At 40.5% G+C, this 26,284-nt stretch overlaps 1 protein-coding gene across 1 annotated transcript; it reads right to left on the bottom strand.

Moving 5' to 3' along the window:
* Positions 1–6,158: 6,158 nt before the first annotated feature.
* LOC124141463 lies at positions 6,159–25,907 on the bottom strand. The gene is made up of 10 exons (XM_046509490.2): positions 25,754–25,907; positions 16,278–16,538; positions 15,877–15,891; positions 14,542–14,777; positions 13,136–13,295; positions 11,543–11,650; positions 10,368–10,503; positions 9,170–9,297; positions 8,372–8,618; positions 6,159–6,481 (listed from the first exon to the last, which is right to left on the bottom strand). The coding sequence occupies exons 1-10, from the start codon at positions 25,800–25,802 to the stop codon at positions 6,322–6,324; spliced, it is 1,500 nt and encodes a 499-aa protein (XP_046365446.1). The 5' UTR covers positions 25,803–25,907; the 3' UTR covers positions 6,159–6,321.
* Positions 25,908–26,284: the final 377 nt, after the last annotated feature.

Genomic DNA, 26,284 nt, shown 5'->3' with positions numbered 1-26,284 from the left:
TTGTACAGACAGTGTGAGTAAAAAGAACAATGACGTTGATAATCCGTCTGGTGATCTTTGCAAGGCTTCTGATATTATGAATTTATTTCATAGTATGTCGTCTGAGAGTAGAGATATGTTTAAGAATGTGAATAAAAAGATCGCAAAGCTCGAAGTTGAAAGGCAGAATATCACAGAGACTGGAAAAGACTATTGATAAAACGTTCAAATCTACAGTCGAATCCGAACTGAGCAAAGTAAGAACCGAGTTTCAAAGCGAAATTGATAAACTGTCATCCAGCATATCCAAGATGCAGTCGTCGTATGCTGACGTTGTGAAAAGGGCGGGAACATCTGACGTTGTGCGTGAGTGTAATATTGTGATCAAGATCAAACGACAGGGAGCAGAGAGACAGTTCTATCACCAAAGGCAAAGTTATTGGCCTTATTAGAGATGAACTTCGTCTAAAGTATGTGTTTGTGACTCAGGCTTCGCGGAAAGATAGTCGCGGAAAGTATCCAGGAGTTGTTGTGGCAAGTCTACAGTCCAGCGAACAACTAGCACAGGTAATGAAGAAAAGTTCAAACTGAAAGACAGAAAGCAATTCAATCAAGTATATATTGAACTTGACATTCCCGGTAATAAAAGGAAGTTCGACGTTAATATGAGAACAATTTTGAGGGACAAACTTTTCACAGTTAAAAGCGGGAGAATTGTGAAAGTCAACCAGAAAAATTCAAAAGAGACTAGAGGTGTGCCCGACTAGGTTTTTGGAACGTGGGAGGTTTCTCCACGAAAGTGAATGACAATTCTGATTTTAGACTTAGTGTTGTACCAATCTGTGTTTTGATACCTTTGCAATTTGTGAAACATTTCTTAGTTATGATGATGTGTTACCCTGTCCTAATGAGTACGTGTGGTATGGCAGAAATAGGTCCGATAGACATGTGAATGCTAAAAGGGGATCTGGAGGGGTAGGATTTTTTATAAAGAAGGACTTTCTGAATGTATTAAATGTTTCTGTTCTCGATCAGTCCATAGACGATATTCCTTGGCTGAAGTTTTCGTCACGGACTAGTGAATGCACCTTCTGTGTATGTTACTTGCCCCCTGAAAGGTCAACGCTCCCCGCGGATTCTGAGCAGTTTTTCAAGACTTTGCACGAGCAAGTGTGTCAATATCAAAATATGGGTCGTCTCTAACCGTGTGGTGATTTCAATGCACGGTGCGGAAACAATTAGAAACCAATAATCTTTTAACAAATATTCAATGTGGTTTTAGAAAAAAATAGAAGTACATTTGACCATTTGGTTAGACTGGAAACATTTGTGAAAAATGCTTTAATTAATAAACATCATGCGGTATCAATATTTTTCGATTTAGAAAAAGCGTATGATATCACCTGGAAACATGGAATTTTAAAAGATCTTTATGACATGGGTTTGAGAGGGCGTTTGCCTCATTTTGTAGATCAGTTTTTAACAGATAGAAATTTCCAGGTTCGTGTGGGATCAACCATGTCTGATTTTTACGATCAAGATCAAGGTGTCCCTCAAGGTAGCATATTATCGGTAACGTTGTTTAGCATAAAAATTAATAGTTTAGCTAAGGTTTTAAATGACTCTGTTGACGGGTCTATGTTTGTTGACGATTTTAATGTATCATGTCGAGGTAAAAATATGCACACGATCGAGAGACAATTGCAAATACTAATGTTAGGGCAGAGCCGACGGCTTTAAGTTTTCTAAATCTAAAACTAATTGCATTCATTTCTGTCAAAAATATAAACCACATGAGGACCCAGATTTACATCTAGCTGGAACTCCAATTAAAGTCGTAAAAGAAGCTAAATTTTTAGGAACAATTTTTGATCATCACCTTACGTTTTTACCACATATTAAATATTTGAAAGCTAAATGTCTGAAGGTACTAGACTTATTAAAGGTTGTTTCTAATTCCAAGTGGGGAGGAGATCAAACGACTTTCCTTCACTTATATAGATCACTTGTCCGTGTTAAGCTCGATTATGGCTCCATCATCTATGGCGGAGCCTGTAAAAGCAACCTTAAATTACTCGATCCCATACATGACCAGGGTCTGAGGCTTTGCCTTGGATCTTTCAGAACCTCTCCCATTGACAATCTATATGTTGAGGCCGATGAGCCATCACTTAAACAACGCCGTATTAAACTATCTCTGCAGTACATCACACAATTATATTCTAATCAGTCTAACACTGCATAAAATTGTGTATTTAATCCTCTTTATGAGGATCTGTACAGTAAGAAGTCATCTCTTATTCCGCCTCTCGGAATAAGAATTAAACCTTTTATAAATGCTGCAAATATTAAACTCGAAAATATAGCTCCTTTTCGCCTACTTTCTTCTCCTCCTTGGCAGTTGGTAAAGCCACAGGTGGATCTTACCTTATCTAAACTTAAAAAATCTGACACTAATCAACTACAATAATCAACTACAATATCACCAAAAATATAATCAGTTAAGAAGTGAATATGATACTTACAAATCTATTTTTACTGATGGATCCAAGGATGGTGATGCTGTTGCCAGCGCCTCTATCATTGGATCCAGAACTTTATCAACTCGATTACCTGAAAACTCAACCATTTTTACAGCTGAATGAAAGGCTATTTTAACTGCTTTAGAATATATTAATAAACAGACTAAACATAAGGAATTCATAATATTTTCAGACTCTCTCTCCTGTCTTCAGGCTATTAAAAATACTTCGTGTCAGCATCTAATTTTACTCGACATCATAGAACTACATAATAACCTTGCTACTGGCCAATACGACATCGTCTTTTGTTGGTTACCAAGCCATGTTAGAATTATGGGTAATACAATGGCTGATGCTGCTGCAAAAGCAGCACTCGACAAATCTGTGACACCACTTCATATACCATGCAGTGATTATAAACCTGTCATTAGATCTTACATCAGTAGTAAGAGATTCACACCCCATCTGTTTAAAGCGTTGTCAACAAAGAAACAGTTTTGTGGTGAAGCTCAAGGTAGCCAAAAGTTGAAGACCTTAACTGACACGTGACGTAAGTACGTAAAAAAAGTAGTTCCCTTTCTGCACACGACATTGTGTGTTATGGCTACAGTTAGGAAAATGCCAGTGATGTAACACATTGCACTAGAATGTAAGCCTATAGTACGGGGATTAAGCAGCGCTTGGGATAAGCACTCGATAACTACCTTTAAGGTACTTTAAGATATACAACAATTTAATGTCACTAGTGTAACAACAGAGTTATGCCCTTGCGAAGTTTCAACATTTACTTTCTAACTTTAGTGCAAAAACGGTGTTCGTTATATTGATAGGTTATAAACTCTGTCATGACTAAGGAAATCTGTCTCTGAATATTTATTTAAACACTTAAGATGACCCTGTCGCTAGAGCTGAAACCGCGCAAGGTATATTGTGTAGTTTTTCGCGTAGTTTGCCTTCTGTATAAAAAATCCTGAATCACAAGCCGGCTTTAAGCACGATACACAGCAGATTTTACTGTTTGTTTGTAGACGTAAGAAAAGTATTTGATTGTGTAAATAAAATGTATTGAGGTACTTCATGTCAGAAAATGGTGTACATAGTAAACTATTTTTTTCATGCAAGATATGTATTCAAAAGTACAGTCTGCAGCAAAATATGTTTGTCGTTCTATATCAAATCTTTTTAAAACACTGAATGGTGTCAATCAGGGATGTGTGTTGAGCACCCTCTTTTTTCTCTCTTATATGTGGAACTAGAAAGTATGATTCAGGATTCCGGTGTAAGAGGTACATTTGTCTTTCAAGAATTTATAGATATTTTATTGTTATGGTGATTAATGTTTGCTGATGATAGACAGTAATAGGACTGCAGAGAAAAATAGATATCCTGAAAGGGCAACTAAACTGAAAAAATGGTTGCGATTTTGTTGCAAATATCAATTTTCCTACATAAATGTCCGAAAGATAAAAATTCATAATATTCGCAGAATGAACACTGAAATCACACGCTCTTTAATCAGCTGCAACTATTCATATACTGTTTCTGCTATTTCCGTTAATCCTACAAAAATAATAAGATTGCATACATTGTTCAGTGTGTGAAGCGTCGACCTTGATATTTTGAATAATTAGACTTAGGAGATAAACATACTGTGTTTTCAATGTAGAGCTAGGTTACCTGTAGATTTAACCGCGCTAAATTGGATTTGCAACCGAACGCGCGGTTAAATCTACAGATAACCTCGCTCTACATTGAAAACACAGTATGTTTATCTCCATTCTACCATGACTAAATAAAACGCGAACTCTTTGGTGTTAGCAAATATACTGAGTGAAGCGGCATTGGTACAGTCCAGTGTTTTGAGTGGGTTATCGATCTGAATTACGGAATCACCGAACAAAATATGGCGCTGTATATACTCAGGCAGCTTGTTACACCATAATACCTCACTCGAACATATGACAGGCATTGAAAGCATATAAGCACAGAAACTCGGTAAGCTGACATGAGGTCGGCATCCCTTAGCCTTATGGTCAGATGGTTGTGGGTTCGAATCCCAAATTATTACGCTTACAATTCTTGGTACGTACCAGTACTCGTTTGTTTCAATAAATGTAAACGCCCAGGAAAAAGGAAGTATTAACTTGAAAATTGGAATTGACAAAACCAAACGTTGCATAAACGTTACTTGGCTAAAAAGAGTCACCGAAACAATGCAAGTTCCAAAACACAAGTGTGATATACCTATCAAGTACATAACCATCGAATAACCATTTCTTGTTTGTTTCATTTTCAGCAACCATCAAACGTGTGCATACTTTGTTTTGCCCGGCAGGTTAGTAAACATCTATGACCTGCGCCATCATTATTGTTTGTGGTTATTATAATGGCAAGTCTCCGGAGTTATCTCCCTTGCCCGGCCTCTGTAACGTCCGCCATTAAACACAGAAGTTTGACAAGCGTGCTTCTGGTGTGTAGGTATCGCATTGGGTGATAAGCAACGGTTCAACTGGCGCGGCATCATTTCCACAATTAACTGGCACACTGTGATGTACCCACACATCGTTTAGTTAGCACTTGCAAGCTTGTGCGAGCATTGGCTGGTAATAACCTGGTCTGCAAAGTGTCCCGTTCCTCAAAGCTACGCCAGAAACCAATGATTGTGGGTTCGAATCCCAGTTCGCCCCGATTATGTTTCGAGGTTTGTCAGCACCATACCCGTGCTCGTTGGTTTCACCAAAGATGTTAACGTGTAAGATCTCCCAAAATAAGCTTACATGATATAACTGGAATAATGTTAAAAGCGGCGCTAAACCAAACTCATTCACAATATCTAACGCTTTTTTCGTAACGGGGCGGAGACGTTGCCTAGAGGATAAAGTGTTCACTCGTCACGCCGACGGACCTGTTTCGATTCCGTATATGAGTACAATGTGTGAAGCCTATTTCTGGTGTCCCCTGCATCGGACCAATCAGAGTGTCGCTTACGAAATCGCGAAAATGACAGGCCGAAAGCGTTTTCTAAACAATGATTTCAATGGGATAAACCTTTGAAATGGAAGAGACTTACCACAGCCAATGGAAATACTGTAATACAATATTGGTCATCTATTTGACATTCTAGAATGTTCTTTTGTTCAGTTTTCAAATTTAGAGAAATTTGTCAAAATAGTTATCAAAGCGCAATCTGGAATAGAAGTAGCCATTCTGAACGCATGCCACAAAGCTCGGAAGAAGCTGCTTTCTGATTGGTTAATGTCGTCTTCCTGTAAAGTCAATTTCCGTGAAAAATAGGATTTCAGCAACCCGTGCTTGCCATAAAAGGCGACTATGGTTTTCGTAAGAGACGACTTACGGGATCGCGTGGTTAGGCTCGCTGACTTGGTTGATGGATGTCAGTTGCGAAGATTGATGCTCATGATGTCAATCACTGGATTGTCTGGTCTATACTTGACTATTTACAGACCGCCGTCATATAGCTGGAATATTGCTGAAGTTGGCGTTAAACAACAAACATTGGTCTGTCAGTCTTCGCGAAAGCTCGCTCTGACGTGACCTGTAGTGGGAAATCCACAGATCTTTGGTGCTGTGGTATCTGATTGTAATGAGATTTAACATACCGTTGTCGGGAAACTGCCACACACAATGATACGAAAATTACTTGCTATTCTTTATTCAAGAGCAAATTCCAGAAAAGTTTTTAAACCGGAGGGTTCGGTGACAAAGATAAGGGAAATGATTAACTGACTTCGTTTATAAAGCACACAAATTTGTAGAGACACATATAGGTCCTCACTGAACCCATCGTTCAGATATAATTTCACCCAATAATAGGTGGCGAGTGCTTGCACACTTGGTTCGTGGTGTCAGTCTTGGCCGCCAAGTACTGTTGGTAGGTGTCGGGGACGACTGTGATACGTCGTAGGCCGACGAGGGAGAGGTTGTTGTCACGGATGAAGTCGCCGGCCCGAAACCTGCACCTGTACGTAACAGAGCTGTGAATGTCATTGAATGTTGTGTGATGAGGTGAAATTGGGGTTTAACGTGGCGTTCAAGATTATTGCACAGATATATAGATATATATATATATATATATATATATATATATATAATGTTTTGTGTGTGTGCGTGTGTGCGTGAGCGCGTGTGCGCGTGTGCGTGTGCGTGTGTGTGTGTGTGTGTGGTATTTGTACTAGGGTAACAAGTGCAATCTTTTAACGTCTTTTTTGGCCAGGGTATCGAACCACCCTGGCCAACCTTCCGCTCTCCGGACAGACGCTCTATGCAGCAGACCACAGAAGCGGCCTGAATGATCTAATGATATCTTTTGGTGTAAACTTGTCAACATGACCAATGAGTGTGTTTAAAGTATTTATGCTATATGACGGAGTACCGTGAGAGGAAGGCCCGGTGACTGAGGCTGTACACCTGTACAGCTTTGGTAGACCCCACGGCATGAAAGACCAAGGATAATATATATTCATATCAAATAAAGAACTTGAAAAAGCTGTAGCAGATCCTGACCGTTACAGAACGTTTTCTTGTTAAGCAGGGTCATTCTCATTACTCCGATGCGATCTCAGGTGAACTTCCCAATTGCTTTCCAATCAGAATCGATGCTTCTAAATTCTCGAAATGAGTGAGCGTGTCTGATTTCTGTGTCTCGAAGTAGAACTAAAACTACATGTTCCGAATGCAGAAATAGAAGGGGGAGCCATTAGATTGTTGTGTATTGTCAATACATCCTGTCGTTTCTGAGCGTCATGGCATCGACACCCGATATTATTAGTGTTACACTCGAGAGGATAAGTGTGTTCTACGGCTGTTTTCATTTTCCTGAATTCGACATTTCTGAATCGAGATTTCAAATAGATGAAGCGGAATGGTTTTAGAAAGCTGGATGGGCTGTCAAAGTTCGCTAATAGTTCACTAATGGAGAGTGACCTTCTAAGGAGATGTCGCCAGATCGTCACACAAACAGGTAGCGCATGGGAGTAACGTGGGATTTTTACGTGATTGAAATTATGACCAATATAAAATAATTATGCAGTGGTCAAACTGTAACATCGTCTCAAATAACATTACGCGTCAGTGAGGTTTCACTAAATAAAGAATAGTTCCTGCAACTTTAATTATGTCATCTATACCATTGGGATGAGTCAGTGACTTGGTGTCTCCTCCGCCAGCAATGTACATATTGAACCCTTGTACTCGGGCCTTCGGCGTGACGAGCTAACCCTTTACCACGTGACACTCCTACTGCTCATCAAATGAAATATGTGAGTACCAGTCAGATGATATAGCCAGCATCCAGACAAGTCGAAGTACATTGACAAAGGATGTTATAACCACAGGGTTCCTCACTTCATATCAAAGCTTTGAAAAGGCTTCGAAAGGCAAACAGGGGTTGAAAGCACGCCGTCCGTACATCGTGTCAAACACACAGCCAAACCACCCGATGTTCATTTCTTTCTACTTATTTTAGCATGGAGTACCCATGGGAATCCGGGGTAGAATATGTCCTAAGCACTCAATTGCTAGTTGTTCGAGGTGACTAAATTGGGAACCCGATGGGATTCTGGGTAAGAATTGGTCAATGGGAATAATCGTAAAAGGCGACTCAATGGATCGGATAGTCAGGTTTGATGACTAGTTTGATGGCGCGTCTATGTACCGTGGGTCGTTTCTCATAAAGTCAATCATAGGATTATCTGGTCCAGACAACTATTTATAGCTTATCACACACACACACACACACACACACACACACACACACACACACACACACACACACACACACAGAGAGAGGAGCGATTTCTGACCAGGAATAAACACTTGGTAATGATGGTATTATTTCTGATTTAACGTACCTGAAACAGTTGTTTCCATCGTAAGTCCTCGCTTTTGAGGTGCTGACTTGTTTACTCTGCTCGAACAAGGCAAACAGGAAGAGCTCATTCAAATTTGACGTCATGGGCATTTTCCAATCATACACCTCATCACCGGAAGTGATGTCAGTACCCCGGATGTTGACGACCATCCAATGAAGGTAGGTGTCCTGTTTTGTCTTCCCCAGTTCGGGGGTCAGGTCTAGCATCAACAAGGTGTACTGCTTGTCTGAAAACAAAAAAACACATCTTCAACTATATGTATACTGAGATAAAACAGACTAATATAAGGAAATCGCTTGTGTGTCCTTCTTTTCTTTGTTTGATGAAATGTATCAAGTCAAAGTGAACATTCATGCTTCCTGCGAATCATATCCGTCAAGGCAACATATACCTTGATCAGTTTGATAAAAAAGCAAACACACAAAATACATAAACTGCCGGACGAAAGACGGAACACACTCATGTTTGGCTAAGAATGAAACGAACAAAAAATGGTTATTCGATGGTTACACATTTGACACGGATATCATAGTTTTTTTGGACCTTAAGTTTGCAGTGTTTTTTAGCTTAGTAATTTTTTGGTAACGTTTGCAATTTTTTGGTAACGTTTGCAATTTTTTGGTCAATTCAAATTTGTCAGTGTATATTTTCGTTTGCCCGGCAGTTATACTCTGAACGTTTGCTAGATGTGTTCGGCACATTTTTGTGCGCAAAACCTATTATCTTCAGAAACATTCCAGACCACAACCTCGCCACCCCCAATGTGAGTCCACTCACCTTTCAGTGTGACGGAGGGGGGTTGACCGCTGATGTCAAGGGGAACCAGACTGACTTTGGGGGAGATCCGAGTCTCCACGGAGGGTACGTCACCCGTGTTCCGATAATCTAAAGTGACGTTAACTCGCCTGGAACAAAAAAGTCCTCATCTTCACCGCAAGTCCGAAACCCAGCATGCTATTAAGACTTCCATTGCAAAAAGATAGGAAGGTATATTTCGTCCCCAATCAGCACTGATAGTGTCATTGTTTAGTGTCATGGTGTCAGGTTCAATATGCTATTCCAAAATACCACTGAAAAATAATTATATCTAATACAAAGATTTTGATGCTGAATAAAAATAATCTTTCCACTTCACATGCAGAACATTTGCTGACGTAAGTAATTTTACACATGTGTAACTTTACATACGTACGTATATGTAAACTTACAATGCGTTTATGTGAAAATCAACTTAGGTGTGTGAAAAAAGTATGTAAATTGTGTAGAGCACACATATACAGTTTGTTCATGACCTACAACACAAAACAGGTTCTTTTTCAATCAAAGTTGAATGAGAAGAGAGTTACTTCACCGACAATTTTCGCGCGAAGCAACATGTGTTTGATTTAATTTGTACACAAAGTTTTGACGCATTGACACCAAAAGAAAACACCGTCCAATCAACTCTGTATATACGCATAAAGGTTGGCAACTGTTGACAATTTGTTTGGTGTTGGCAAAAGAACAGATATTAATTAGATCATCCTCTTATGTTGACCTAAACGTTCACATTGCAACATATAGACAAAGTGCAAATTTACATTTACACCTGCTTCAGACATTATGCAAATTATCTCCTAGTGTAAACATACACACATGAGCAATAAACATGATACATAAACTCACGTATGTATTTCTACACACGTATGCACATATACACACGTATGTATAGAGGCGCATGTGAACGGGGAATAAATTAAAGCCAACTTCTGTGATACACTTGTCCGCATGATATGTGTTATAGCGGGGATATGAAAGTGCCCGCCTTCCGTGATAAACCTTTCCGCACCGTGTGTACGTTAGACGAGATATGGGAGAACCCACTTCATACACTATTCCGCACGATATGTACGTTATAGCGGGGTCATGAGAGAACCCACTTCATACACTATTCCGCACGATATGTACGTTATAGCGGGGTCATGAGAGTACCCACCCTTGGTGATACTGTTTTCCGCACGCTGTGTACGTTATCGGGGGGGCCTGGAAGTTGACGTCAACGGATACACTGAGATCAAGACGCGCCGGAAGTGACGGGAGCCCACCTCTTTTCTGGATGTAGCTGCTCAAATCTTGATGATAAACATATTATGACAATTTGATCATTTCTTTTTTAAGTGAATATTTAAAGGAATATGTGCCCATCGTTGACATGATAACGAGAATGCATACAACCTATGACAAAACGCTCAACTAATATTGGTAATATTTCATCCGCATCAGGAATCTATCAAAGAGGTATTTGTCCCATTCCCAGTCTATAGATCTACACAGTATTATTAGTGTCTTCTGTGTGAAGTTAACACATTATTGTGTTTTTAGGGCAATCGTTTGCTGCTAGATGTAGATATGGGTACATCAGTGAATGGGTACCCGGTAGGATACATGGATGAGATGGTAATGTCAACCTCCTAGCGCCTCATAGACAGCCTAGCTTGTAAACTCCTCAGGGAGCTGAGAATGAACTTATCATCCCATTTCGCCAGCTAGTAGGTTTTAAACACAAGACACTACTTTATCAGTTTAACTTTACAGGAATTCGCTTTACATTATCAAACTGAGACAGCAGGCAACATAAACTAAGAGGACAAACATGAATACCAATGGTAAGCAAACTGAAAATATTACAGATTATTCCCAAAGTGTTGCAGCTTATGTCGTAAAATCTATATTGAAAAATATGTAGATACATAGGTAAATCAGTGGGAACAATATTCAGCAACATGTTTTCAGGGATTGTTTAAAAGGCGGATGTGTTTTTGAATAAATAATGTACAAGCTCTTTTTGTTACAATTTGGGAATTTCTCAGCTGACAACATTGCTTAATCTTTATAAGCATTAAAACGTAGTGTTTAAATATTGATCCGAGCTCCATGCTCAAACACTCACACTCGTATACCCTTCGTTGTGTGAAGCCTGAGGATACGACTCTTGGAGAGCTACTGGTCCGTCATGATGGATTGCAGATTTTCATACACTGCATGTGTCATTCCATAATGAATCGAATCAATTCAACAGAATAGAATATTTACCATTAACTATTTGGAGTATTTAGGACCATAATTGAAACTTTTTATGGATAATAATTATATATTTTTTGTACAACTTACACTTCCCATAATAGACTGGACATCTGTTCAGGAAATTAACCGACCGGATAAAGGCTGCGGTGTACTCATCCGTGTTGGTCATGATAATGTTGATGCCATACGCCTTGGCTGTAACCATGAACAATAGGTATATGTATAGCTTTAACACAATATGTGTGAACAATAGAGAGTGAGTCCTAGGCTCCGGGTAAGTGTTTGAGCTTAAGAGTATTGAAGTCTTCCTTCAGGTAATCTCTTTGGTCCAGTCAATTGGGTAGTTTTAAATCAATGGCTGATAATTGTGCTTAAAGAAGCTGTTGCTGGTGACTTGTATTTTGCATCTGTCCATCTGATCCCCCAAGTGTATCCCACAACAGTGTTTCATGTTTAAGTTACAATCAAGTGAGGCCTTGCACTTTTTTGCATGTGTTCGCTCAGTAAATAACGATCTGTAAAAACATACAGGAACGCAAGCTGAAAATGATACATTAGGTAATTATGTACATCGTTTTGACTATGCTTGCCGTAAAAGGTGACTATGCGACTAACGGGATCGGGTGATCAGACTCGCTGACTTGGTTGATGCATGTCATCGTATCCCAGTTTCGTGGATCGATGCTCGTGATGTCAATCACTGGATTGTCTGGTCCATAGTCGATTATTTACAGACCGCCGTCATATAGCTGGAATAATACTGCGTGCGGCGTTAAACAACAAACAAACAAAACAAAGAAACATTGTTGTTACATTCGTATTTGTATCTGGAGATCTACATAGAGTATTCTTTTACAACGCTATTAGCAATATTACATCAGTCGAACATCATTACGTTGCGAAAAACAAAAGCTTGAACCACTTGGATGAGTCACCTACCTGGTGCACAGTTCTAAATGTCGGAAAAAGGCTAGAGAGTGAGTAATGTTTGATGCGGCCTCAAACAAAAAATCAGTTTTCTGCCAAGAAAATTTTAACAAAATCGTTACATGTGAGGCGATATTCTTTAAATAACGTGTGCAAAATACATTACTTCTGGTTTGAAATAAAATAATCTATATTGTGGACAGAAAACTAAATAAAAACTCATTGAGACCAAACCAATTAAGTTTACAACAGCTCGGCACCTTAAATTATTTCGTTTTAACCGTATTTTTCTCAAAATACGATTTATACGAAGTTAACTGTAAAATCACGCATCTTCGCGTATAAACTAAAGACATGTGACTGTTGCACAAGCTGACAGATTTAGCACGGTCCTTGATGATATTCTGTATTCGGAGTGAGTGAGTGAGTTAGTGAGATGGGTTTTACGTCGCTTTTAACAGTATTCCAGTTACTACTCGGCGTGTCAGCTTAATGTGGGAGGAAAGCCCGAAGTAATGCAGGTCTCAGACGTTTACCACTTCGGTGAAACCCACGAGCACGGGTATTGTGCTGACAAACCTAGAAACATAATCGGAGCAAACCGGGATTCCAACCCACAATCATAGGTTTCTGGCGTGCCCAAGGGATGCAACTCTGCACAGCGAATCGCGGCACCTTAGACGACAGGGCCACCCGTGCCCCCTTATAATCGGAAAATAAAGTGTAACTAATCTTCCTAAACGTAATTCTTACTTGAGAGACCCAGCTGAGATACAAGGTTCTTGATGTAGATGTTGTTGCGGGCGGAGGCAATCTTTGAGGCGTCCACTGATTTCTGTTGCTTAAACACGAGCCAGATGTAGGGGTTGTCCCGATCCACCGGGTTCCCAGGCCCAAAGTAGTTAATTACAGTCTGGAACGAAGTATCTATAGGTTATTATTCAAGGATCTCATGGAGCGATACCCCAGACTAAGATCTAAAGTAACACGTGACCTGTATACGTCACAGTGAAATTCCCTTGTGGGAACTCCAGTGTGACCTATTTAGGTTTTTCAACACCCACGTGCTAATTATTGGAGCGTATGTTTGGAAAACTCCAGTAACGCTAAAAATAGCACGCTGATGTCATACTCTTTCGGTTTCCTTTAATACCAGTTAGAGGTTGTAAGTAACCTGATGATAGCGACAACGCCTTTTGGAATACTTGGGGATTGTTCGTTTGTTTGTTGTTGAACGCCGCACTCAGCAATATTCCAGCCCTATGACGATGGTCTTTGGATACCAGATAATAGCGAAAACGCCTTGAGAAATATTTGGAGTTGTAAGAGGGAGTGGATTAAATACACGATTCCGTGATATAGCTGAAAATTTGACGTGTAAACAATAAACAAACATGCGAACACGACGTCATCTTCCGCACCCGGACGATTCATCGAGATATGTTATAACTTTCGTGAAACACACGGGAAGTGGGTGAGTGAGTATGGTTTTACGCCGCTTTTAGCAATATTCCAGCAATATCACGGACACCAGAAATGGGCTTCACACATTGTACCCATGTCGGGAATTGAACCCGGGTCTTCGGCGTGACGAGCGAACGCTTTAACCACTAGGCTACCCGACCGCCCCCACACGGGAAGAGTATGGTGTTGAGAAATCATGCACCATCATCAGGTCGAATCTGGGATTCGAACCATGACTCAACAGACACCGGCTTGACTTATAATAAGTGACGCAACTTTGCAGGCAAATACGTTAGATGACTGGGACAACTGTGCCCCCTTGCCGATTAGAGACTGAATCTTCATATGTTTATTTTTAAAAAAAGAAGAAATACATAAAACGTGTTAAAATCAAAATTTATGTTATGTCATGGTGCATTCTGAGATTTTCAGTTACGTATAAACATACAGGCCTAGATAAAGTGTACACCCATGTTTGATGTCGGCGATATATGAAACAAGAAATGGTTATTCGATGGTGATGTATTTGTGTTTTGGAACTTACGTTTGCAGTGTTTTGGCGCCTATTTTCAGCCTAGTAACGCTTTGATAACGTTTGTAATGTTTGGGTCAAATCTAATTTTCAAGGTTATACATGTATTTTTCTTTCCCTGACATTCCGGCAGTTTGTCTTGTATAGAGAAAACGTCACCCACGTCTCCTTTCTGTAGTATGCCGCCGGCGACGTTGACGTATAACGCATGCACGTAGAACGGGGCGGGGTCGTACATAATGACAGTGTAGAGGGCGTTCTTCTCCGCTTGCCACGTCACTAGCGGCTCCTCGCGCAGGTCGTAAGGGGGATAGACGTACTTGCCGAGGGGGTCGACGACGAAATCGTGTGGTCCTTTCACCGGTACGTCCACAATCCTTCCACAGCCGCTGTATGTTCCTGTTGTTAACAAAGACAGGCGCGTACTTATGACCGAATGTCATACATTAAACTACGTTTATAACAAAGACGCTTATAACGAACAGAAGGATATAACCAAATGTGTTTTGATCCAGTCCATTTGATGTATATATGCTGTATGTATGCTTATAACGAACTGCGGTTATAACGAACTAAAATTAGTGGTCCCTTTGAGTTCGTTATAACCGTAGTTTACTGTACAATCAAATGAAAGAAACGCTTGATTTGTCACTTTTAAGTTATTTTGAAGATCAAATATGAAACGTCAAAATATGATTGTCGGTGCGATTTCACCATGTTTTGCAACATTTATAAAAGGGTTATCATATTGCTACACAATTAGCACCAGATGAATTATAAAAAGACATAAAATCACAAACACCTACTATCGCCATCAGGAACGTGAAATCGGCAATTCTCTTGAATGAACTCTCGCTAACTTCACTGCCACCATTCTTGAACAATTTTAAGAAAGTGATTAAATCCGAAAGTACTACGACGTTTCAAGCCAGTGAATGCTTCACATAGTACCAAATTACCAAATTACCAAATTACTATTACTGCGCTTACAATATGTTGCATCTGTAAGGTGGTTCACGATCTGTTAACATTCAATCTCCTACCTCTTGTAAATAATGCAAATATTGTAAATTGCATTATTTACATCACTGTTGTGTAGCACTTTGCGCATACATTTTATGTATGGAAAATAGCGCGTAATTATTATACTTCATCACCATCACCATCGTGATCATAATTAATATAAAATGAATGATTGACATCACTCAAACCAATTTATTTTAAAATTACTTGTGATTTTGTTATATCACAATTTATATGTATTTATATATAATATATATGTATATGTAAACATTATATGTAATTTTTGATATGTAATGTATTTTAAGTTAGCACAAAATTATTCAAATAGCATTAATTCATTTACTGTTATCTTAAAATCGAATTAGTGTTATTAATAAATAAATTGTAGATACAATAAAATAGCTGATAAATAGTAATGTGAAATAATAACTGTGACTGAATATGTATAGGAGTTGGGCATATGGGATATACTCACGGTCAGATCCATCAGCTGAAAATAACATAAATGACATATAGTATGTGTTGTAAATTGTTGATCTGACACTATTTTGCGCGCAGAGTATTGATGTCAATTCTAAATAGGCCTGTGTCACCTGTGCTAGCACCTGCCACTATATACATACATGTAATAAAACACAAGAGTGTCTTCGTCGGCCTCACATTATTGTTTCCTCTCTTCATCTAAGGTCATGTGTTAGTTGGAATCAAACGGAGTAGGATTCCATCCAGGATATCGATGTCCCAAGCCGTATCACTACATGTATAAAACAATCATGTTCTCACAATATGTGATTCGAATCTACAAAATTGAGTTTATTTCCTTCTGAATTCGTAGAATGAATGGGAAAACGCCGTCATAGTGAAGGTGTCGCTTACCTGGAAGAGTAGGGCTGTACTGGACTTTAATGATGAAGGCTAGCCCGCTGGAGTCGGTGGCGCCATCTCCAAAAATTCGGGACAGGAGGGTTTTTTCGGATCGTTTTGTATTTCTACACAAAGAGCTCACTTTGCCAACTGGGCAGTCCGTCGCGTACCTCGTCCCATACCAGAAGGCCGAGGGGTTGGTGAGGAGGGACCTTACGGCCGCCACACACGCCGCGTCACGCCGAACGCTGCAGGCATCCTGGGCGTTAACATCTACAGGGCGAAGAATATTAGAAGTGATATCTTAATATTAATGTTCATGTGACAAACCTGTTCAAAGACGAGATATTGGCAACTGAATTATAACTGCAAACGAAGTCACCTGGCAAGAATCCCATACATAGATGCAACGTCTATTTGCACAATACACGAGCTCAAACATAACATAACAAGCATCGATGTCACTACACTGCATGATGAAACATGCGTCACTTCCAATTGACCCGTTATGATCCGGGAAAGAAAAGGTTTTCAGCAGCCCATGCTTACCGTGAAAGGCGACTATGCTTGTCGCAAGAGGCGACTAACGGGATCAGGTGGTAAGGCTTGGTGACTTGGTTGATGCATGTCATCGCATCCCAACTGCGTGGATCGATGTTTATAATGTCAATCACTGGATTGTCTGGTCCAGACTCCATTATTTACATACCGCCGTCATTTAGATGAAATATTTCTGAGTGCGGCGTTAAACATCAAACAAACAAATAAACAAACAACAAACAAACACTCCCAGTTTGCGATTAACTAAAGAACTCCTTCCCGCGAGAGAAATAAATAACAGTATCATCAACTCCCAACACAACTGTCGTCGTGGTATCAACAATATGAAGGTATATGCGGAATATAACAGTTGAAAATCTGCGTAATCTTTTTATAAAATAACATTAAAACACCTGCTTTAAGTACTAGTACATACACGTATAAGGTATCAAAATTAATAATCTTTGATGTATCAACTCATTAAATGATTTTGCTCTGAATCGAGAATGCACCGAACGAATGAACATAATTATGACGTTCCTCAGAACTGTGTCAAATCTCTATGAGAGGAATTTAGAAGTTGTAGGTGTGAGGATGGGTAATATATACTCAACAACAAAAGTTCCTGTGACACCAATATTTTAGTGTATTTTTCAAACAAGTAAAGTTTAGTTTTCAATATTGTAGTACATGTATGGAATCAAGTAACAACAACGCAACTGCTACAGAAAAGCATGCATTCCATGCAAAAGTTGACTTTTATGCAAGCCCCATGCATTTCACTACCCAAGAATGGGTATAAAAAGATGTGCATTAACGGGATTCCATATGCATTGTTTAGCATCGTGCTGACAACAACCACTCAGAAAAACAACACAATTACGCAATTATTCAACATAACGAAATGCCACGCCTGTCCGAAAATGAGCGTCTGCGAGCCATTGGTATGCTTGAAGCAGGATCGAGTCAACGTGATGTTGCAAGACAACTTAACGTCCACAGAAACACCATTTGGTGTTTATGGCAACGTTGGCAACAGACGAATGCAGTCAGAGACCATCCTCGGAGTGGCAGGCCACGCGTAACCAATAATCGACAAGGCAACTGGATTCGAACAACACACGTACGAAATCGGTTCCAGCCAGCAGCAGTGACTGCAAGAAGCATCTCTGGCCTTCGACGAATATCTTCACAAACCGTACGTCGCCGCCTCAGATGTGCAGGGACTGTCGCCAGTAGACCCACCAGACGTCCCATTTTAACAGGAAACTGCCGTCAAGTACGTCTACAGTAGACAGACAGCGTCAACGCTGGACGGCCATGCAGCGGGGACAAGTTCTATTCACTGTCTCGTTTTCACCTCAGCCACAGCGATGGACGGATTCGAATGTACCGACGTCGAGGTGAACGTTACGTCAATCATTGTGTCATGGAAGAAGATCGGTTAGGGGGCGGCATCGTTATGGTATGGGGTGGGATTACAGCAAGACAGAGGACCCGTTTGATAGTGGTAGAGGGAAATCTCAAAGGACAGCGCTACCGCGAAGAGATCATCGGCCCTGTTGTTCCACCGTTTTTGCGTCGTCATGGCCCAGGCATAACCTTTCAACATGACAACGTCAGGCCTCATATTGCTCGATTTGTTCAGGATTCTCTTCAACAAAACAACGTGAATGTCATCCTTGTCCGGCTCGCTCCCCTGATCTCTCACCAAGCGAGCCCATGTGGGATGAGATGGATCGGCGCCTTAGACGTCGACCATGTGTTCCACAGACACTCCAGGAACTTCGAAACATGTTCCAGCAGATATGGACAGATATCCCACAGGACTTTCTGCGACGCCTGGTCCTTTCCATAAGACGAAGATGTGTTGCTTGCATCGCAACCAGAGGTGGACACACACGCTATTGATTTGTAAATTGACATTTTGGCATGTTCATGGTTTTTTTAGGAAATCACGCATTTTCTGAAGTCAGTATGGCAAATTAAACCATTTGAACACTTACAGGAGTCTATTATCTGTTGCAAACCAAAACTGTTTCAGAGTTGGTAAAAAACATAAAACATAACTTTGCATTATGTCACAGGAACTTTTGTTGTTCAGTATATATGGATGAACAACTTCTTTATTACAATCAGGACCGACCTTTTGGTGAAGGTTATAACACTTCCTTATTTGCTTGATGATGGTTTTAGAACCTACATCGAAACGTGGCTTCTAATTGTAATAATAATGAAGTTTTCATCGATATATCTTATCCTTACTTGTGTCAAATATTTAGTAACTGGTTAAACTGAAAAGACATATCGAGTCAGCTGATTCACGACTTTTGTGTACAGCAAGCTTGGTGCATTCGGCTCTCCAAGTTATGTCAATACTAGAAGACCTCTTGACAGAACAAGCGTAAAACGTCCGAGTCATGCTGAATGACGCAGGTTTTTCGCCAAGTCTGTTGACCTTCAGTTGTTGTCATGTAAGAAATCAGTTACATAAGTGCTTCAGGGCCCAAGATCTCCTTTACACATACCTTTCAATGAACATAATTGTGTAGCGCCCGGCGCAAAGGGAATTCGATAAAAGAAAACAGATAAGAAAACGATTACAACCGTATCATTCCAATCTCGACGTGTATGTACGTTCAAGTACCGACACCGGCACATAAAAAGATCAGTTTTAAATGCCATTTGCATTCAGAAGAATATACCTTCACAGCTAACTTGGGATTTAGTTATAAGCTTGGGCAACACAAAGTAACATCCATGTTTGATGGTGGCTAAAAATGAAACAAACACGAAATGGTTATTTGATGGTGATGTATTTGACACGGGTATCATGGTTGTGTTTTGGACCTTAAGTTTGCAGTGTTTCGGCGACTGTTTTCAGCCTAGTTAGGTTTTAATACAGTATTTAACTATGGGATTAAATCCAATTTTCAAGTGTATACTATCATTTGCTCGGCACTTCATTAAGCTAACTCTATGTAATTTGAAGCTGTTGAATTATTTGAAAAAATATGTTAAAACATTTTAACTGGACGACCAGCCACTCGCGATTTGCTAAAACAAAGCACAGGTTGAAAATATTCTGAACTGTAGTCTTAATTCGTGATCAACATAACTCTTTAGAGTTATCTGACAGCGAATAATAGGAATCATTTATGCGGGAATCTCTTTCAAATCTGTTGGTTGCCACCATTTGGTTATTAGCAGATTGGCACAGAAAGCAAAGTAATGAGGTAAAGGATCGTTCAAGGCCTGGGCGGCCTCGTGTAACGACCTCAGACTGCTTAGGCGACAATCTGTAGCCACAAGCACCTATTTGAAAGGTTCACTCCCAATTGCCAGACGTCCCATTTGTCAGACGACCCAGTTGACAGACAGTCCAGTCAAGTGTGACCAGTGTAACTGCCTGGTCTTACCTACTAATTACTGAGCTGCTCCCAAACTGTGGGCTGAGTATGCTACTCCAACTCATTAAGTGATACAGATTAAGCAGATAATGATTGTGTTTATAAGTTGCTTTTGATCTGCGTCGGGTTGCATGTGTTTTATTTGCAAAGATTGAGAGAAGTTTTTTCCAGTGATATAGAATACAAGAAACTCAGTGAAGATTAACAAACAATGTTAAATACAATGTTAGGTAGAATATTTAAATAGATTAAACTTCTCCATAACCTGAGTTTAACCATGTACCCACTTGTATTCGCCCTGCTGCACAACCGACAACGTCGACATACGCCAGATTCTTCACTTTGGTAAAAACAGAGGTAGACCAGACTCTCAACCGACCCTTCTCACCAGCTACCGTACAGACAGATTTTCAGATGGCGGCCATTCGAGCGAGCGAAAGTGAATTCTCAACAGCAGACATTTTCATGCCGCAGTCTTCCACATCAGCATCTCAACCTGTACAGATTTGCTTCAAGGCATTGAGAGTCGGAAGCCAAGCTGACACAGATAGACTTTGGTGCTGCTCCCCCACCCATGAAGAAGGTCTACAGAGAGTCAGAGGGAAGGCTTGTGCGTCTCAAAGAGAAGCTGTTCAGTGGTCAGAAGACACCTCTTGAATTCTTGGATGCTGTTGATCATTTGCTAAAGCTGAGCTGAAAACAGCCATTGTACTGAACTGTGATCAGTGTGTATTGTGTATATAGCAATATTGCAATAATGTAATGAATACTTCAAAAAGTGTGATTTCTGGTATGATTTCATGACTATAAGGGCATAATTACCAATCCTGTAAATTCTCAAAATGTGTGTTTTCTGGTCTGTTCCACTTTAATGAAAGGTAAACAGGTAACTATTGCTTGACAAACCAACCTTGACTAATCCTGGTATAAGCTGTCTGACAAATGGGATGTCTGACAAAAGGGAGGTTACCATTTGAAAGGATACTGGATGAAGCACAGGGAATTGTCATAATCGACATTGAAGAACCAACTTTAATCAGCAGGTTCAAGCATGATCAAGCGTCATGAGCTGTCAGAACGTGAACGCAATTTGGCCTGGAGTTTGACGTGGCTGGAACCTAAGGACATGGGGGAAGATCTTTTGGTCGGATGTGAGGTTCTATTTGTGTGTCGCAGACAGCATGTTCGGGTCTGGTGGCAAGGAAACACGGCATATAACCCTGAACATTCGTCCCTTTTGGAGAATACAGGGTCGTGGGGTTGCTTGTACAATGATTGCAAACCGGCCATGGCCACTGTGCAGTGGAGTGAGTGAGTGAGTTAAAATTTAACGTCGCATCGGCATTATTTCATCCATATAGCGACGAGACCAAGTTAATTTAATCACAATTGAGTTATTTATGCAAATGTATATTTAAAAAACAACTCATGCAACATATTTGAGCATAACAATATTATTTTTTACAGTTTTAAAACACGGGCTATAGGCCACCAGTAACCATAGCTAGGCCACCTCGCTGGGGATCATAGGGACTTACAGTACCACGGCTTCCTGCATGATACCCCAGCAGGATTTACGTCATCACTTTAGCTACTGGTGGTTGTGCACAATACAAGCCAATAGTAAAAATACTCAGCAATGAGTTGGCTTCAAAACACTGGTTGACGATAGTTACATCGATTATGATAGGATTAAGAGTCACACAGGAGGACGATAATTTTACAATAATTTAACCCCCGGGACAGAGCCTTCAATAATGTCAGTTGATAATAGCATCACAGCAAATTTAAAAACAAGCATTTAATTAGTCACATACATATGTACAGTGTATTATACAGACAAATTTATTTCAAATAGCTGATAATGAGATGCCCGCTGACACGGGAAAAGAGATCTTTGAGATTTACACTTTTATAATGTGAATCCCTTGCGATTGCCAAGTCCACACAGTCAAGCAATATAAGCTTGACGGTGAACCTTTCATCACAAGGGATACACTTAGGAGGTTCGTCCTCATCTGTCTTTAGAATTTCGTGGGTAAACCGACTGTGGCGAATACGACAGAAGTTGAGAAGGTGATATTATATTTAGATCTGTTTTAGCTGCAGTGATGTGTGGTAGAATTCTGATTCCAAATGATGGAACCAGGTTTGACAGATTTCGAAACAGGTTTTCATACTGATGGTGGAAAACGCAATTGTATGCTGGATTTGATTTATTTGAGTGCAGTTTAATTATATATTGCAGTGAAAGTTTAATGCGGCACTGTTCGAGTGAAGGTTCATAGGCCCCCACATACAAGCTGTCCACGGGAGAGGTCCTAAAAGCTCCAAGACAGAGTCTTAGACCTTGATGGTGTACAGTGTCAATTTTTTCTAAATTGCATTTGCAGGCTCCACCATTGACAAGGGAACTATAGTCCAGGCACTTTGCCTTTTGATATTTGATGTGTGGTAAGAATGTGATATGACGGTCAAATATTAGGCCCAGGAATTTGGCCTCCTCTTCTCTCTTGATAGGAGTACCATCTAAAAGTAAATCTGGATCCCAATGTGGTTTGTATTTATGACAAAAGTGAATACAGTTTGGTTTGGATTTTGAGAATTTGAAGCCGTTTTCTTTCGCCATATTTTTAATTTTGTTAAGACAGAGCTGTAGCTGTCTTTCTATTGTATTCATATTCTTACCACGACTGTAGCTGTCTTTCTATTGTATTCATTTTCTTACCACGACAAGAAATGTTAGAATCGTCCACAAAAGAGAACCATCAACGCTATTGTTTAATTGTTTAATAGTGAGTGAGTGAGTTCGGTTTAACGCTGCTTTTAACAGTTTTCCAGCTATATCGCGGCGTGTCAGCTTAAAGTTGGAGGAAAGCCCGAAGTGATGCAGGTCTCAGACGTTTAGCACTTCGGAGAAACCCACGAGCACGGGTATGGTGCTGACAAACCTAGAAATATAATCGGGGCGAAACGGGATTCAAATCCACAATCATAGGTATCTGGCGTGCCCAAGGGACGTAACTCTGCACAGCGAATCGCGGCGCCTTAGACGACTGGGCCACCCGTGCCCCCTATTGTTTAATACTTTAGTGAGATTAATTTTGATGCTGAAAAGTGTGACTGATAGTATGCTGCCTTGAGGCAGCACACGGTACAGCCCACTCGTACTTGAAATTGTCTGTTGTTTAAAAATTGACATATGAACTGAGGTAATCTGCCCCTCAATCCAAATTCATGCAAATCTTTTAAAATACCATGTTTCCACGTTGTATCATATGCCTTCTCTAGATCGAAAAAGATTGATACATTATGTTGTTTGTTTACAATGGAATTTTTAATAAATGATTCTAAACGCACCCACCACTGTGCAGTGGAATCAGATGCGTCACAGGTACCGGCGTCAAATACTAGATCCAAACTATGTGCCGCATTTTCATAAGGTCCATCTGGTTACCAACTCAGACCACCTGGACGACAACGCGAGACCACAACGTTCTCGACAGGTAACAGAGTTCCCCCAGAAGAATGCCTTCACGATAATCCCTTCAGGCCCTGGAAGACATCTTGGACTTCATGGGGCGCAAGATACAGAAGCCGAACTCTACAGTAGCCAGTCTACAAGAACTGGTACCTGCATTACACCGAAAGAACCGAGAAATCAGACGTCAAGGCATGAGGTGTAGAAGGTGAGGTGAAATTGGGTTTAACGTCGCGTCCAAGATTATTGCACTTATATAGCGACGTGCACGCACGTGTATGTGTGTGTATGTGGCTGCTTGTACTAGTCCGGACTGATGCCGATTTATAGTGCTAGCACACTGAGATACCATGCCGCAGTTTAACATAAATACCCCACTCCAGACACAGGATACTGACTCCGACCCGACCTGTCCTGTTTTAGCCCCTTAAGGCCGAGCGCCAGACAGGGTAACAACAAGTACCATCTTTTAACGTCTTTTGGTATGACGCGGCTGGGGATCGAACCCCGGACCTTCCGCTCTCCGGGCGGACGATCTACCAAACGACCACGGAGGCGGTCCATGAGGTGTAGGAGTACGAGGTGGCTGTATACGCTATTGACAATCTGGTCACAGGGAGAAATATTGGTATCATAACGGTCTTTTGTTACAACAACTTACCAGCCATAACGTTATGTTTGTTTGTTTGTTGTTTAACGCCGCACTCAGAAATATGCCAGCTATATGAGGCGGTCTGTATGTAATCGAGTCTTGAAGAGACAATCCAGTGATTGACAACATGAGCATCGATCAACGCAAATGGGATGCGATGACTTGCATCAACCAGGTCAGCGAGCCTGACCACCCGATCCCGTTCGTTGCCGCTTACGACACGCATAGTCGCCATTTACGGCAAACACGGGCTGCTGAAGACTTATTCTACCCCGGATCTTCAACGGTCGCCACAACGTGAACTGTCAGGGGCACCCTGCACCTCCATATACGCCAGTCACTTACCAATATAGTCAATAATAAACACACCGAAGGTCCGCCAATATTATGAAAAAACACCTTCTAAAATGACATGATTGATCTTCTTATTAATTGACAAAGAATTACTCTTTCAGGAAATATCACATGTACTGGTTTCTATCCTATATAGGTTTTGGGCCAGCGCACATGTGTTCAAACGGCCTGGCCAAAATACCAGGGAGTGTTTCATTGAAACAAAGAAATACTACACTAAATAATCCAAGATGCCAAACCTGGACGGTTCCCATTGAATTAACCAATCATACTTTTTCCTTATATTTGTGTCTGAGCCAGGAATTCTCAGGTCATTCTGAACGTGCAGTTTTATCAAGTAAAACAGATGCAATAATAGATCATTATGCAAAAAAATGTAGAAATTAGATACACTTGTGCAAATGCACAACCCATAATTCTACGAACGGTTTATCTTTACGTTGTATGCAAGGGCCCTGATCTGATGATCAGCCTAACCAGCCTCTGATGATACTAAATTAAATTTAGATATAAAACGAGGACAAATTTATTAGCGGCAAGCAATATTGATGGTCCCTAAGAATTCCAACCAGATATGAACGGCTTCGCAAACAATGAAACAATACTGGCGTAAAGAAACCCAGCCAATTGCAATCCACATGAAGCAAAACCCATAACGCAAAGTGAGAACATACCGAAAATTTTACCTTAAACGTGCCCGTGTTTCCGACTCTCAAAAAACTGTTCTGCATAGCTTAGTATGAGTGTTTATTTATACAATATACTTCCCGGTCTCATAATCCTTATTCGCGTACTTTTTTATGTACCCCAGTATCGTTGCATATGCTTAGGTAAGCCTAATTTTGATTGGTGATTTCGAATCCCAGATCCTCGAAGAGAATGACCCTAACTTTACGACTTTCCTTAAAATGGAAGATCTAATACCTGTCCTGGTCGGATGTACCGTGTAACTAATGTAACGTAATGTTAAACCAACTCACTCATCCAATAAAGAAACAGCTGTCATTATAATTAAATAAATCGCCCTTGGAGAATAGCTGACAACACTTACATGACGTTGCCGTCAACAGCAGAGCCAACAGGGCGGGTACGTACGCCATGGTCGTCTCTTGATGTCAGATTACAATGACAAGAGGGTATATATACCCTACATACTACCCCACTGAACTGGTGGTATCCAATCAACCTACATTGATAACGATTGCGCCAGTGAAATCCACGCCCATAAGTGTGATGTTGGGTGGGTGGGTATGACGTTATTAGTATATCATTAGGGAATGGTGGTCCCGGTGAAACGACAGTGTTATTCTTTCAGACAGACGCGCTACGAGAGAATTTGAAGAAAAAAATTCAATCACTTAACAACACACTAAACACGTTGCCAAAAAAGAGATTGAAGACATAGCCTGCTGCCGAGTCATCGTGATAAGGTATACGGTGTTACATTTGGCCAGGTTCGCTGTGGGGTTTCAAGAGTGTAATAACTCCCCAGTATCCCTCCCAGGCTTGTCATAAGATCATGAGTGAGTGAGTGTGGTGTTATGCCGTTTTTAGCAATATTCTAGCAATATCACGACGGGGG

Source organism: Haliotis rufescens, unplaced genomic scaffold, assembly GCF_023055435.1.
Source record: "Haliotis rufescens isolate VD_foot unplaced genomic scaffold, xgHalRufe1.0.p SCAF_26, whole genome shotgun sequence".
NCBI lineage: Eukaryota > Metazoa > Mollusca > Gastropoda > Lepetellida > Haliotidae > Haliotis > Haliotis rufescens.
Note: the sequence above shows the minus strand (reverse complement) of the source record. Positions and strands in the feature narration are given on the sequence as shown.

Bases quoted from the DNA above. Each gene is read 5' to 3' on its own strand.
- LOC124141463 (XM_046509490.2), bottom strand. From the start codon at position 25,802: ATGGCGTACGTACCCGCCCTGTTGGCTCTGCTGTTGACGGCAACGTCA. The intron at 16,539-25,753 runs GTAAGTGTTGTC...TTCGCCCTGTAG, and splicing joins GCTGTTGACGGCAACGTCAT to ATGTTAACGCCCAGGATGCC. The intron at 13,296-14,541 runs GTGGGTGACGTT...ACTTCGTTCCAG, and splicing joins GCATACTACAGAAAGGAGAC to ACTGTAATTAACTACTTTGG.